Source organism: Cariama cristata, unplaced genomic scaffold (genome assembly GCF_000690535.1).
Source record: "Cariama cristata isolate BGI_N322 unplaced genomic scaffold, ASM69053v1 scaffold7147, whole genome shotgun sequence".
NCBI classification, from domain to species: domain Eukaryota; kingdom Metazoa; phylum Chordata; class Aves; order Cariamiformes; family Cariamidae; genus Cariama; species Cariama cristata.
This window is the reverse complement of record NW_009625991.1, coordinates 10,801-27,518: the sequence shown is the minus strand read 5'-3', so window position 1 is coordinate 27,518 and position 16,718 is coordinate 10,801. Positions and strand designations below refer to the sequence as shown.

Here is a 16,718-nt window from a genome sequence, read left to right as displayed (position 1 = left end):
AATTGTGAAAGCACATTCAAGCCCTATTTCTGTCTTTTTTCCTCTTTTCTGCAGATAAGACACACACAGCAAGAGAATTAAATTACCCATATAGCTCTCAGTTACACTCACATTCACTTAACAGATGCTGCGTTTAGTAGATTGATTAGACCCATTATGACAGTGATTTCATTAGCTTAACGACTCATTCAGTTTACACTTGTTTTCCCTTTCTATACCATACAATGTTCATATGTACCATACTTCACTACACTCCAATGCACCATAGAAACTCAGATTTCCTTTTGTTGGACAGCATGCTACGCAAATTAACTCACTGACTTAAATTTGGGGCAGTGACATCGAGATAATGCGTCTGCCTGTTCTCATTCTTATTCCTTGTGAAACAACTGTTTGCAGGGGCCATCTTTATATTCTGTCCATGCAGGCCTGGGGATTGCAGGCAGCTGGCCTCACATTTGCCCTCCCCGTTTCAGTGGATGGCTCTAACGATGCCTCCAGGCACCCAAGCTGCTCAACATCTACCCAACCACATTTTGAGAGCGGGAGACCTCTTATTCTCATCAGGTCAAAGAACGGCACAGTTGCAGTGATTCTCCGTGATGCAGTACTTGAAAGTTAAGACACGACCTCTGGAAGGGAAATGCTTGCTGCTAAATCAGGGCACCTCTGTTCCCTGTCAATGTGGAGGGAAAAGGGAGGTGACTCCGGTAGGAGCCCGGACTGTGCGGGCTGCGATCTGTAAGGCAGCCAGCAGTAACGTCAAAGGCAAAAGTCTCCAAAAATTGCTAAAGGCTGGCCCGAGACTGAAACTGATCTCCTGTGCCCAGGTCTCAGCATGACCAAGCAGCGGCAGAGCTCGTCGCCGGCTCCAGCAGCACACAGGGGTGCTGCAGGCACCTCTCAGCCCCACGGCGTGGGACCCTCGGCTCTGAGACAGTCCCTGTTCATCTGGCTAGCGGTGCAGCTGAGGAGAAAATGGGTGGGAGGTACTCGTACCAGCAAAGCTGTGACCTGGGTTGAATGCCGAAGGCTGGCTGTATGCATGGCTTGAGCACGTCTATGGGACTGTGTCCCTCAGGGCACCGACACAAAGAGAAGGCCTGGCTGGTGAACACCAAATCATGTCTGGGTGGAGGACAGTGGTTCAGACGTCCAGACAAAAGTCAGTCGTCATGCCCCCAGGTATACGCTACATCTGGTATCTGGCAACTGAGTAAACTGTAGGGGGGAAGTTAGGATCTTCACTTAGGGACTCTCCTCTTAGCAAGTCAAGGCAGAAAATTTGGGGCACTATCAAATTTTAAGCACGAGAATTAGGCTTTAAGTTGCTGTCTTTGCCTTAGTGTTACTTAGGATCTTGGCCTGCAAGCTAGTAACTTCTGCAGTGAATCCTCCACAGGTACTAGATTGTGTATGACACAGCTGAAGGGCTTTGATACAGGAAGGAGGTTTTATCTGATCAAATATAGACATATATTTCTAAGTGAGTTGCCGGAGGCTCCATTTACAATCACTGGAGAGGAACTCTGATCTCCTGGGCACAAAGTCATCCTATTGCAGAATCAAAATGAAGTCAGATGAACTGTTCTGTAAAAAGTGCCCTTACTTCTCTCCATTGACTGTAATGAGAGCCCAGGCTGGCTGGCTCATGTGTCGACTCTACACTGCAGATGTTTAAAGTCAAGCAAGATTATTTCTAACCAAAGTGGACCACAAGTATCTTTCTTTCTTCTTCTTTTTTCCTAGATGGATGTTTGACTGGCCATGAGATTTCTTCTCTCTTTGCGTTGTCATGCATTCAGCACTGCACAGGTATTCGAGATCAACAACCAACCAACAAAGCAAGATCATTTAAGTCTGACCATTCTCACCACGGTTTGCAAGTTTACCTAACCCACAGAACCTCATGTATATATCACAAATAGGCATAGCCTCTACTGGGAAAGTAGCTTGGCTTTTACGGACAAACAAGGAGATCAGAACTACCTGTCACACATACCCATTCCAAGGTCTGGCGGCATTTAATGATATGATCTGCACCCCAGACCACCCTGCAAATAGTGCATCATATTCCAGCTTCTAATTTAAGGCATTGTTTTTGACCATTTCAAGCAATGCATATTCAATGGCCAGTCCTAACATCTTTTAGGACAGAGTCACAAAAGCAATCCCAGAAAATGCACTGGGATGCTGTGACACAAATGGAACTGAAACACCAGAGCTGCTCATGTTTTAACATATGTAATGTATATACACCCTGGCAGGCTTTCTCCACTCTTCTGCACTATACCTGTTTGGATACGTGACATTAGGTGGTGCTCTTCCAGGGTAATTCTCATTAAGCCATCGATTTGCAAGTGCCTGCTGGATGTTTGGTCTCTTTGCAGGATCTGGCTCTAGCAGAGATCGTAGAAAGTTTATGGCCGCTGTGAAGAAATCAAGAAAAAAAACAATAGCTATGTCATCTGCTTTATGACTTAACACAGTAGTCGAGTTACTATAGGTGTGTAGTCTGACCAAGGGTATACTAAAAAGGAATGTTTTCCTTACAGTGTGTTCTAATGTCCTTGAGAAAAAAGGAAAACTGATAAGGGATTAGTAAGTAAAATAAACAATGATTTATAGCCACAATGATTTATAGAGTCATTAAGGAGAGGAGAAAAAGCACCTTTTGTTTCAGAGCTTGTTTGATGTTTCCGAGTAGGTTAGCCAAAACTTAATTTTTGTGTGAGGACAAGAGGCTGGAGTCAGGTCAGAGGCAAATCACTCAATCTGTGTTTAAAGTAGAAGGAGATGGACTCGGGGTAAGTAGAGGGAAGGGATGCACAGCTGGGAGGGAAGACATGGAGAACTGGGCTCCCTTTGACATTAGAAGGACAAATTCTCTCCTGGCTTCCATCCAACCTACAATCAGTTGCAGGAGGTTTTAGCCCAATTAAAAGAGTACAGTAAAATTAATGGGCTTTGTTCTGTTTTCAGACACTGAACCTTCAACTTTCAGTGACATTCAACCATCCCTCGGGATTTTCTTGCAAAACCCCTCAAAAGTACTTTTCTGACATTTTTAAATCACGTGCTTCTTATATGGTTAGGAGCAATGAAATCAAGTGATTTGCTTAAAGACTCACAAGAAGTGTCTATCTGAGCTGAAAATAAACTCTGGTCTAACTAGGTCTGGCCTTTATTCCTCAGATTATCAAGGCTAGATTCACTTTGTTGGCTACAAGATAGTGAAGAGTTAACTACGTCCTCTACAATTCCCTCCATGAAAGATAAAGAAACCTAATTCTGGGAAAACCAAGATCAGAATGATTTTGTAAAGGAGATACAGCCAAGTAAGATGATGCTAAATGAGTCCCGAACGAAGTCAACGGCAAGCAAGAGGCAGAAGTGATGGCTGTGGCACAGTTTTCTCCAGGTCAGACGGAGAGGACCTTGGGGGCTTTTTTCCACCTTCTTCCAGAGCAGAGCTGCAGTTCCCCTCCAGTGCTCTCCTGCCCGTGCCGTGTTTACTCGCCTCCCGAGGAGCACAGGCAGCCGGTGCAGTGGCCGCACTGCAGGGCCGTGGCACGGGACAGTGTCCTCTCGGATGTGTCTTCTGGGTACGCTGCAGCACAGCCTTGCCAACACGGCTCCTGCAGCCCAGCGCAGGCAAACCAAACCCCTTAAAGGCTTGTGTTACAAAGCAGATCAAACTGGACGTGCTAATGCCTCGGCGATAGAAAACTGTGAAATTATGAGCCAGTCCTCTCATTCAGCTTTACAGGTGTTTGGTCTCACCACCACAGCATGCTCCCTCAGCACCACGCCATCCCCTGCTCTGGCTTTTCTTCTCGTCTCCACTTCATTTCTCTGTTCCAGAAGGAAGACCATGAGCATACAGAAGTGGTAAATTGCGGGAAAAAAGCAGTGTGTGCAAGGTGAATACCAACTTCCTGAGCCACTGAACTCTGCCCACCTAAAATCAATAATCAGATAGCTGTGTTGTTTAAGAAGCGTAATGGAAAACTGTCTCCTAAATGGGAAAATCAAACACTAACTCCAAATCTTCCTTGTCGCTACACAGTTGCTTTGGCCGTTCACAGTCACCCAACATTTTAACTGACACAAATAAAATATACTCTTGCTTAGTGATAAAACTGACTACTTTTACAATGGGACTGTGTGTTCCCTAACTGAAATTAAATAGTGAAAGGCAACATACTGAACAAGCAAAACAGACTCCTGCAAAAAAATCTCTACTCTATATGTGAATTTACAGAAAAAGAAAACCCGATTAAAGAAAAAGATCCATAAACCTAAGAGGTTAACAAACGCAACAATTCGCAGAGCAGAGGCACAATCCAGCAGAGGACCTGCTGACCTAAAGCCTAACTGTGGCAAGAACAAATGTCACCTTAAATCTCAGTTTGCCATGTCCGTGAATGTGCAAGGCCACTGACTTAGATCAAGAACCAATGCGTACCTCTGTTCACAGTGAGTAAGGTTAACACGTTTAAATCTCGTCTGTTAATTTGCCATCACCTCTGAAAGTTCAAGCTGCTATAGTTCTTACAGGATTAACAAAATTCCTTTTTCACTGGAGACAATAGTGTCGGTGAGCTACAAATGCTACAGAGATGCATTTGTGAGAAAATCTGATCTCCATTCTAAAATGGTAGGATGAATGAAACAGTAAAATGAAACCTGTCAAAAGTAATGTTGTCTTTTTTGCTCCCCAAGGTCTGGTCTTCTACAAGCCTTTTGTGCGTGATTCAGCCTTTAACACGAGTTGTCCCAGTGAAGTCAGTGATATCTCCCATTTAAAGATGACTGAAAGAAAACAATGATTGGGGAAACAGTCCGTTGTTTCAAAGACACTACACAGCCATCATATAACTGCTCTTTATTGGTAAAAGCCTCACTCTGGGAGATAAGTTTGGTAAATTTTCTGCCAAACTTGGAAAATGTTAACTATGACATGCAAGTCCTGGAATTGAAGATCAACTTTGCAATTGATGCAGGATTTGGCATCTAGACCAGTACAGCATGAAGCAGTCTGTATAATCTTTCTTTTAATTTACTCAGTGGGACTTTAAAGCGTGTGCTAGAACATTCAAATAGCCTTTTTGTGCAACTGAATCCTAACGGGAAGTCTCCAGAATGGAAATACCTTACACTCTAATTGCATCGAACAGACGGCAAGACTTGCAGCATCCCAGCTCACTTGTTAACCTCCCGCTTTACAGCATGCCAGCAATGTGAACTGCTGTCAGGAAAAGCATACTTCATACAGGTGCTGAGTGAACAAGGAACACCACACTCCACTTGAACCACGGATAACCTGTGCGAGGTAGTAGTTAACTACCTACTTCTTCCGTATGCAGGTAAATCTGTACTTGGAGAATTCATCTTGTGACACAACTTCCAAAGGCTTTTTCTTATACAACGGTTGCCATCCTTAGTGTACTAAGTGAAAATACGTGCTGCTACCTTTTCTCTATTTGCAATCTTTTAATTTTATTGAATGTCCCTTGTAAACAGGCTGCCAGATAAGAACAGAAGTTCTCTGTGAACAACAAGTTTAGTATATAAAAATAAAACCCAACTACAAAGCAGAGTTTGTTCCAAATGCTGACAACGGTCTTGCTATAAGCTGAAAAATGATTCTGTTGCCTAGTGACATGGCTTTGAAGCAGGAATTAATATTTCTAATACTAATACATCAACAATTTTGCATTTTGTGAACACACAAAGGTTATCACAGGTCACGGTACCAAAATAACTTTCTGTGCGCATGTCACTATTCCATAATAAATGTGAGGTCATTTGAGGTAGCTTATCAGTCAACTCTAGTCATGATAATGCCTAGGAATCTGTTATTCCAAAATGATGTGTTCATGCCTACATACCCTACGCTAAAATCATCTGAATGTGCAAAGCTGACCGACTACTCTACAAAAGCAATTTCACAGAATTTCACAGGTTTGTTCTTCTCTCATATTCAGCACAACTTGGCACTTCTCCAGTGTACACACAGAAGCCAAAGGAAAAGGAGTTACACTACAGCAACTCCCGCAGATCTTTTGGAGGCTAAAATGAAAAAAAGAGCATTTTTCACAATTAGCGTGCCATGTCGGTAGCATGACTCACAATCCAGAATTCAAAGCAATGGTTCTGACCGACTGGATCTGAACAGGTCCCAGCACACCCCCTTGATTACCTGTAGAAAGCTGGGTGGGAAAAGGGTTCATTTCTTTGTCCACCATTTTCTGGTATAAAGCTCTCAAGCTGAACGGCTCCACAGTAAAAGGTAATGTTCCAGTCAACATCGCGTACATGTTCACCCCACTAAAAGAAAACAGAGAGAAAAAGAAACCAAAATGATGAGGAACAAGGAAAAACTTAGGCTTAGGTTTTAGTGACTCTACTTCATCTCTAGTGTTTGACAGCTATTAAAAAAGATCAAAAAAAAAAAAGCTCTCTTTTCTGTTGCACACAACGATTTGGGCAAGAATTCCCAGAGGTTTGCTGATGGAGGCTCACACAATGTGCAGGACATACGCTGGGAGCCACGGAAGCAAGCGCAGCTATTAGGCAACTCCTCGGCTAAATGCCATGCCACAACGAAGTCTCTCCTCAGGCTGCAGAAACATGCTGCTTTTTGGGGCTTTTGGAGGCCTTGTCCCAGTGCTGCCCTGGGTGCGGAAGGACTGCCTGCACCAACGGGGACACGGTGGGTCCTGGTTCAGCGCCCAAAGGTGACCTCCACAGCCTCTGGTGCAGCCCTAAGGTCGGGTGTGAACAATTACATTTTACAGAGCAGAAAACATACTGCTCCTTTGTGCCCAGCGATGAAAAGTGGGTTGGGCACTCTTCTTCTGCTTCCTCTTAAAAGGGCTTTAAATTCAATTTGAGTGGAATTCCTCCCTTTTGGAAATTTGTTTTCCCAGTCATGCATGTGAACAGAAAGAAACTAAACCTATCATGAACTGTGATCACAGACACCCTTTGTTCAGCTATGAGGAAGGGTAGGAGTTAACCATATTTTCTTTCATTTATTAAAAAATGAAGAGCAGGATGTTATTACTGGAGAAGTTTAAATGGTTTACAAGAATGACTGTGCTCTGTTTGCCTGTGTTCCTCAGGGCCGGTACTCTCAACTCTCAACACGGACGGACGACCCACGGCTGGAGTGAGAAATTCAGGAGCCATACAGTGATTTAGCTGTGGGTCTCCTTGGAGGACGGACTGCAAATTAGGCTTCAGCAGAAGTTCTAAAGAGCCTAGCGGGGCAAGAAGGTACCCACTGGATCAAACTGAGAGATGAATTTGACCCAGGTCCTAGTCTCATATATAAAAACTATGGCCAATCTTTCTTGGCATCAGTAGTACTTATCCCGTACTTCACATTTTCCAAGCATTCCACATACTTCAACTTGGGAATTGGCATAATTCTGTTATTTCATTGAAATGTATTCAAATGGTATTATCCCCACTTGGTGAGGGAAAATCTGCTGATACTAAAGCAAAAGCTAAAACTCAACTGACTTCATCTAATTCCTCTCCAGGACTGACTGACAAAGATAACTGACACCATGCCCCTGGCCAAGAGGAGGGTAGTGGGAGTTGCACAGTCTGAAACAGGACCGCAGACAAATCCATTGACTCCAAAACATCTTCCTGGCTTCCCCTACCTCTGGCACCGGGGACTTCTGTCTGTTCTTTTGCCCGAGCACTAGTAAGCTCACAAAGGCTCACAAGTTTTCTGGCCATTTTTATTTCCCCTTTAACTGTGCTTTCAAAGCCACTTGATTTCACACTTCTTGTCAGGCTTGACTGTGGATAGTGCATGGAGCCCACAGGAATGCTTCAGGATCCTTTGGGGAAAAATAAAAAAGCTGTTGGTCCTCTTGTTCCAGAGCCATGTCTTCTACTATGTCTGAACATCACTGATCAACAGTTGTGCTTTACCGCAATCTCTCCATGTTGTATGTTCTAGCGATCTATATACAGGTACGTAAAGATGTATTTCAAAACAAGATAGCTGCGCAGCTGAGTTCACAGAGTCATACTAATTAAACGGATTTTCTGGCTCAAAGTAGCCAAATACATTAAAACATTTCTCATTTGAGCAATGGATAACGATGACAGTAATAACAATTTTAAATCAGAGAAGTAACTCACATGGACCAAACGTCTATTTTGGGCCCGTATTTTTTTCTTGCCAGAAGTTCAGGGGCTGCATATGCTGGGCTCCCACACTGGGTGCTGAATGGATCAGAATAACCCAAGATGCCTGCACAGTTGCTCAATCCAAAGTCTGTGAAAGGCACAGAGACAGTTATGAAAGAGGCAGATACAGTAAAACCATGCTAGAACACAAGGGAAAAAAAGCACATTTTTTCCGAAAAGCTAAGCAATGAACTGCCTAAGAAAAAATCATCCACATGCAAAAATTTATATATAATTTCTGTCTCTGAGGTGCTAAACAACCAGAGATTTCCACAAACAACAAAAGCCTTCGAACACGCACAATTATCAATTTCATACACAAAGCAACTACATTTCACCGGGAACTGCATGGCGACAACCGGCATTGAGCTTGTCCCCAGCACTATGTGATGTGCGCGGGGCAGAAAGCCACCTCGGGCTGTCCGGGTGCTGCAGTATGTTATGTAGAGGCCAAGTTTAAGTGGGACTTCTTCAACATTTTCCTCTAAATCGTGTAAATGAGCCATCAGAGGTAAGGCGGGGGGGATGTTGTTTTCTGGGAATACTGCAGCGATGCACAAACGCGCAGGGTTGCAGAGTCAGCATTTCAGCTCTGAAATAAGGCAGGGAGATCTTGGAGCAAGCAGGGGAATGGTGATTTGGCCTCCCCCTCCCTGACTTCTGCCTTGAATTACCGTATTTCTGGCCCCGGGTGTACCCGACACTCTTTTGCTGGCAACAGTAAGAAGGGACTGAGGGCTGGCACCACGAGGTGATGGGAGAGAAGAGGCAGCCTCTCTCTCCGCGCCAAAGGAGGCTGCCATTTCCCCAGTGCTCTCGGCCAGCCCAAGCCCAGGCTGGCACCGAGAAGGGTGTTCCTGCAGTCTCCCTCGTCCGCTCCAGTGCTGGTATGGCTGCAGGCTGGGTTGGGTTTGAGAAAGGGTCTTAAAAATTAAACCACTAAGCAAGGGAAGAAAGGCAGAGTCGCAGCAGCAGCGGCAGAAGCAGCTGGGGGCAACGTGCAGGCCCGCCCTGTCCAGTGGCAGCCCGTGCTTGGCTTGGGAGAAAGCTATTATGAAACCACAGCCCGAGAGACAACATCGGAAGGAGAGGAGAGGTTGCAGAGGGTCTTGAAAGCGAAGTCAAACAACTTGACGTGATAAAGGGAAGAAGCAAGACAAGCGTGCAAGGAGGAGGACGACAGGGGCAAGGCTGACAGGCTGGGAGAACAGCCTTTGCTGCAGGGCAACATATCAAGGAGCAGAGGACCCAGAGAGGTCACCACCGAAGATGTCTGCATTTATTAATAACTTGTTATCGATGGCAGCTGCAATAACAAAAACACCGCTCACTGCTGTTAAGAACACTGACACCTGTTCTGTTCCTTTCTTTTTTTGGATCCATGTGTCTCGTAAAACAGCAGCTCCCTGGGTGTGCTACCCGCCTGCCTCACGGGCACCGCACCTCGCAGGCCGAACGCAGCAGGCCACCGCTGAGGCCATGCAATACTCTTGTCTCCACAGAGCCATCGGTTTGGGTCTCTATCCCTTACCTGCCTATTTATCTGCGTAAGACCTGAAGTAACGGCCTGTCCTTTAGCTTTTACCCCACGTTAAATTTGGCTGAAATCAGACAGGAGTTCCTCAGGTTATCAGAAGTGCCCTGACAGGGCGGTCACGTAAGCCTTGTTCCCTTACAAAACCACGCAAAAAAATAATAATGCTTACAAAAAAAATGCAATTATAAAGATGACTATGTGAGCGGGAGTGCCCAAATCACTGCACACTGCTTCCCACTCAACTGGCTGCACCTCTGAGACCAAGAAAGCACAGGAGAGACAAGAATCGCCATATTTAACATCTAAAGAGGCTCCAAGGGGTTTTGCTGGAGAACATTGTCAAAACTGAAGGGAGGATCAAGACAATTTCTTTGCCTCTGATGGAAAACAACTGTCTCTGGACACTGCTTAATCATCTCTGCTAGATACGTACTATCCCTGGGGCTTATTCAAATACTTCCGAGGATCCATTTACTTAATTAATGTATTTATTAGCTATGGCCCGAGATGAGCTAAGTCAATTGTATAATACTTTTAAAACTCCTAGAAATAGTATCTCCACACAGTATTATTCATAGTCTTTTCCCTACTGTGCCATACCACCTCAAAATTACTTGACTGTAATATATTTTTTACAATCAAAGTATATAAAGGCCATATTCTGAGATGATGTAAATCAGCATCCCTTTATCATTATCAATGAAGCTATACTCTTGTGGAGGTTTTCATTATCTTACTTGTTTAAACTATGAACACCTTATTCACTTTTTTCAGCTCATTCATTTAATCTAGGCTGGTATACTCTTTTTTCTATTGCCTGCTGAAAGGCAGAATGCACACATGCATATTGGGGACAGGGATTTTATCACCAAAGAAATGGGAATATTGTTATTAACACTGTGGCAGCACATCGTGATCGCAGTGTGATTTTTATTACGGATGCACTGCTGATCTTGATAAGAACAGTATTACCACCAGCATCGATAATTTCACTGCCATTCCTGCCTCTGTCTCAGGCCTCCTTTCAATAAACTGAGCTAATTACAGAATTCAGATCAAAGGCCACACTTGGTTTTCCCAAGTAAATATTATGACATGGAAACTCCACCACCCCCACTGTTCGTACTATCGAAGTATCGCATTGCACTACCACTCTTCAACGCCTCCAGGAAATCAGCATGAAGCTATGGATATATGGCTATCTCTGAAGCTGTGCCCGTTGGAATGGGGAAAGCGTTATTAAATAGCAGAAGCCTTAGCACCAAGCTCACAGGCAAGTTTGAGGAGCCGAGCTCCACGGAGCTCAGCAGAGCCATGTATCGGCAGGGTCCTCGTGGTGCCACAGGTCCTCGAGCAGGATGCCAAGGACTTCGCATAGCCCGTGAGTGGCTTTCCACGGCATCTTTATCAGACACCTACCATTATGGGCTGGTAGATGAAGAGAAGCAAATTATTTTCAGTGTTTCCAATCCTGACGTTCTTAGATTTGAGCCTTAACAGACAGCTAAGTCCACTTAAAACAGCAAAGGGAATTTTTCTAATACTAAGGACATACCATAAACCACCTTGTCACCTAGCTAAAAAGAGTACCAGAAGCAAAGTGCCATTAAGCAGCTGGGTAAAGAAAGGGACTCGAGGGATTCAGTTCTCACTGAAATGCACGAACAAGCAGGACTTTCAATGTCACTTCCTGGTACATTTTTAATCTTCATTTCACCTTTTCTTTTTCCTTTTTGGTGGGTTTTCCTCATTCCACAGCTATCGCAAGGGCAACATTTTCAACACGTACTAGTGTATCTGCGGCTGCACAAAACACAGAGACCAAGCTTCCACCCCAAAGCAGTTAACGTGAGCTGGTTTTGTAGCTTAAAGTCTCTTCTCCCAACCATGAAAAGCAGCACATAACTCCTCAAAACATGCTCTTTGCTACTGAAGAGCCTTCCTAGGCACAACTATGTGAAGATGCAACTGATCCGTCACATTTCTAGAGAAAGACAGACTACATAAAATATTGGCCTAAGCACTGAATCAGCTGAGCGAGGGAACAGGCAGGGAGGAGGAAGAGGAGTAAATTATCTGGTGTATAAATTATCTGGTCTATTACACCAGCCACAGATGGGTGCTGGACAATTCTCCTTGCCCTGGGAAACCCTGGTGGCAATGGAAAGCTGTGTGGCAGCTCAAGCACTGCTTCTGCCACCACCTGGAAAAGCGGTGTTGGTGAGGAGAGGTTGCCCAGGGCAGTTTCGGCAGCCTCTGCTCCTGCCTTCCCTGCAAGCACAGCAGACAGAGCGTAAAGAACGGAGGCACTGCTTCTGTAGGGAGAACAACCAGAGATCGCCAGCATCACTAGTGAGATACGGCATCAGCTGATGGAGATATTAAATCTGGTTCTACTTACAACTAAATTATTACCAATAAAGCAATCTTTATTTTTCTATAACATACCCAGTTGGACAGTGGGATTTAATTGCTTTGTTTTAAAATATATACTGAGTACAGTCTGCTTTGCTTAAAACATCAGGCTGCAGACCTGAGGACAATTTATTTCAACGCTAGCAAGGCTATGGAAGATCAAACTGTCTCTTTTCTCTATTCTTCCCACACCACCCACTGCTAGGAGACCTTTCTATGCAACTAAAGCAAATGAAACTGCAGGAATAGTTCTGAAGTAATTTTTTGGCATGTGAGTTTTAATTGTACACGTATCATCTGATTAGGTCTGGGTTTGGATGTCAAGTTCACATACTGTTGTGTAATCAAACACCCAATAACGGGAAAGTTATAGAAATTCTTTAAATCTATCAGATGTTCATATAGCACTGTTGCAAACCATCTGGTCTCACTTATCTGCTAAATCAAGATAATGGGTGGTATCCATCATTGCTGATGAATGATTCATGGTAACATATCGGTATCCTCTTGACCCGTAGCTGAGGTAATGCAGAGTTCTCTTTTGCTATTATTTTCCCATAGTCAGTTGATTCACTACAGAGTAATGACTAAAAGTTGGGGTAATATTTCCAAAGACTGAATTCCCTAAGTAAATTTTGAATATTTCAGATTCCATTAACCTTACTCCTCTTGTTTGTTCGGAGATGCATGTGCTTTGTACATTACAGTGAGTGTCCGTTTCACCTGAATGTTAAGTGTTTTTCATCACTTTTCAGATTATGAAACCTTTTGATGAAAGAAAGTCAGTCGAGTTTTTAAGTCTGCAACCACAGACACTGCTGTTGGCAAAAGTGTAGGCATGGCGATAAATACAAACAGATGTTTGGGGTTTATTTTATGAAGGGAGTATTTTCTTTTCAATGCCCACATTAACATTAATGGAAGTTATGCAAAGGCACTGAGAGACTATACCCACTGATGATTAATCCAAAATGTCTGCAGGACTTGAATGAATTGAGCGCTGCGTACAACTGATACCCGAATACAATCAAGACTCTATCATTGTTCTTTTTTATTTTTTAACAGTCCTCTAAACCAATTTCGTATTGGGTACTGGAAGCAAATTTAACGAATATAAATATAGGACCAAATTTTGCCAGCTGCTAAAAATGTGTGCAACTCCCACTGTCTTCAGCAGAAGCATATGCATAGGGGGCAGAATCCAACCCCTAGTAAATATGAAATTATCAAGATAATAAAACAAATCACTTCTGTAGTGTCAGTTCTTTAAGTTTTTTACAAAGTTCCCGATCTGAATATGAAAGCTGTTGGTTAAAAGATGTAGGATTTTTCCCCTGCCCGGTTTAAAGCTGAATTATTTGGAACACTTTTTTCACAAGATGCTGTCAGGAACAGCTTGATTGCTATCTATACTCTCTCAGCTCCTCTCTGCAGCAACATTAGCAGTTGTCACATGCAGGAGTATGAAGTCTCAAAAACTCTCTTCATAAAACTACCAATTTTAATAACTTGAATTACCAAACTGGTTTCATACCAATAAGCTTGATGTTGTTGTCTTCATCTAGCAACAGATTTTCTATCTTCAAGTCTCTGAAAGAAATAAAATATTTTGAGTGAGCCTCCAAAATAATGAAGCAGCTTCCCATCACTCTCATCAGTGTATTTACAAGATTGATATATAATCACGCGTATAATGAAAGCAGTGCACACAGTTCCACACTCAAAGCAGAAAGCCCCATGCATTGTCTCCTCTCCAAAATTGCCAGTGCTTTCACACACAGTTTCACACCTATTCTTCAGGCACAAAATGACTTTATAAACATTTGTCAGTACATCCTGTAATTAATCAGGTTCTTCAAATTTCTCATGTACTTAAAAGTCTGCAGAAATCTTATACACTGGAAACATTTCAAACACATGTTTTTGGAACTGCAGGTCACTTTCGCATTACTTTTCACAACCAAAGGCTCTTCACTGGCCAGCTGAAGAACAAACCTTCTTCTGCAGAGATCTGAGGAGTCAAACGCCTGTCCTCTGCTACTGCCTACAAGGGAGACCAGAATCAACCTTCCCTGGGGAGAAAACACCCGAACTCCTTCTAGAGGTGGTCACCATTGGTACTCCCATAGGCTAGGGGTGAAAACCGCGGCTGAGGGATCGAAATGACTTGCCCAATGCCACTCGGAAGGCCAGTAACAAAGCCGAGAGAGGAAGCCACGCAGGTTTTCCGAGTGCCACGTTAGTGCTTTCTCCACCATGCCACTCTGCCCGACCCCACAGAACCACTACACAGACCGGTTTCAGGAGAGAGAGGATAAAATGAAAGCAGTCTCCTTCTACAGAATGACTGACCCTTCTTCTGATAGGTACACCAGCACATTGTTCACTTTACATGTGCCCTTTCATCACTTAAAAATGTGGTTGTGCTTTCCTAAGCGATGTTCTACCTAAGAAAAATATCCCAGAGATCACACATACATACACAAAAACACCCCAAAACCCCAAACTGTACAGACTAAGCATTAAGTTTAATACAAAAAAATCATTTAGGTAGCTACACAACTTGTCCATGACTTCTAGCAGTTGGCTGTGTCTTTATCACAATAATTTTTCCTCCATCCAGACATAAAATATTTCTAACAATCAGCACGCTGGGATATCAATAGCTCAGACGGGCAGTGATGCCTCTCCCAGCACGCTTCAGAAAAATCTGGATAATAAAGCCATCAGCTATAATTATGGGAAGTCAGTGACATCCATGGTATTTTGCCTTTGTAAGGCAAAGGGAGTAATGAACGATGCCGCTATTGCAGATGAAGATATAAGGCTTAACAAAATAAGACAAGTAAACCAACCAAACCAAACAAAGTACTTCCACAAGAAAGGATCTGGGAAAGAAAGAAAAATAGCTGTGACCAACTTCAAGCTTTTTTTAAAACGTTCCTCTCCATTTCTTTTTATGCCCATCCTGTGTTTCCAATAAACCTGAGGCAGAAGAGTACTTGGAGGTAGGATGCTACTCACTTCACCAATACGACCACAAGGACCTTCTCCAAACAGATGTTTCTACACCCCAGTGAGCATTTCCTGCAGATTTCCCTTGCTTCACATGTGAAAAGAAACAGGGGAAATACTACATAAATCTACCGAAGGAGAGTATTTTGCAAATTTCCGGTATCGGAGTGTGTCCAGGCTTTCCTAGAGCATCCCGCTGAACACGCCCTGAGGGGAGGACTGCCTTCTGCACCAGTCCCCTTCTCGGAGAAGCAAGGTAACTCAGTCAATAAAGCACCAGCCTGAGAGATGGGAGGAGGGGATTATGCTCCCTCCTCTGGCAATAACCCAGCGTGTTAACTTGAGGAAACCAGCCACACTAAAAATAGCAGTTAATTTCAAACACCACAGCAGAGATGTAACCACATTTGGCCGTGTTTTGACAAAGACCGAGCCTACAAAGAGCCCACTCTCCAGCTCTGCTCCTTCGGCAAGCACCGGCTCCGGGCCGTGCACCCCGTGAGCCCAGCTGCCATCCACAGCATCCCTCTCCTCATCCGCGGGGGGCTCGGCGTGCCGGCACGGCACTGCAGACCCACCGCTCCATGTCCTCCCAAAGGAGCTTCCCTCCTAGGGCGACCGCTGCCGCTGAGAAACGCCTTGATACAAGGAGGACATGCCCTGCCAGATGGATCCAGATCAACCCACTTCTGCTCCCCTCCACTGCCAAAAAAGGGCTTATTTCTTCACATCTCACGTCTTTATCGCTTGCAGGTGGAGGTTTTCCACAGACAGTGAGATTAGCCTCTAGAAAGATACCAGGGCTGGGAATTTGACAGGAGAGACTGCCAAAAAAAAAAGCACTATAGGAAAGAGGAAAAAAAAAAAAAAACCAAACCCAAAAACCTCAAAAAACCAAAACTGAACTGAAATCAACAGAAGCACATGGAGCTTCGGGTCGTACACTGCAATGCTCAGTACAGTGTCTCAAAGCAAGGAGAAAGACCATTTGGAAGCTCTGAGGATATTAAACATTAGCTAAGAAGAGGTAACACTTTAAAAATAAAGTCAAGGGAATGGAAAGATGAAAGCTGTAAGTTGAGGAGAAAAGTCACACAGGCAATTAGAATAATAAATGAGTGATGGGAGGCCTAAACATAAACATAAGATACTTAAAAGGATTCAAGGTTAAAAAAAATAAAACCAAAGGTAAATATTGCAGGGCATTTTAAAGCTATCAGAGGAAAAAAAAAGTAAATATAGCCTCAGTATAGAGTGCAATCAGACCTGCTTAATTAAAGACGTTTACCCATATGTCTGTTTTCAGCAGATTCACCAGTAAGCGGTAACAGATCTAATAGTCCATATGCACCACATTTTTGTCAACCCATGTCACTATGAAAGCGCTTTTTTTTGGTGTGACACCGGGAGCTAGGACAACAGGTTTTTACTCCTTGATACAAGCTAATGAGAAGATTCCACGCGAACCGGCCTTAGAAACGCGCAGCAAAAGCTGTACCAAACCAAACCAGAAATCCCCAAAGCTGGAGAACTG

The 16,718-nt window shown here is 43.7% G+C and overlaps 1 protein-coding gene across 1 annotated transcript in view; it reads right to left on the bottom strand.

The window, feature by feature from the left end:
* HUNK (hormonally up-regulated Neu-associated kinase) overlaps positions 1 to 16,718 on the bottom strand; it is a gene marked incomplete at its 5' end in the record, with an annotated part of 34,909 nt that overhangs the window by 11,875 nt on the left and 6,316 nt on the right. Inside the window, 4 exons of the mRNA XM_009703832.1 lie at positions 2,294 to 2,429; positions 6,206 to 6,333; positions 8,170 to 8,305; positions 13,704 to 13,759. Coding sequence (XP_009702134.1) covers positions 2,294 to 2,429; positions 6,206 to 6,333; positions 8,170 to 8,305; positions 13,704 to 13,759 — 456 coding nt within the window. The remainder of the gene's footprint in view (positions 1 to 2,293; positions 2,430 to 6,205; positions 6,334 to 8,169; positions 8,306 to 13,703; positions 13,760 to 16,718) is intronic.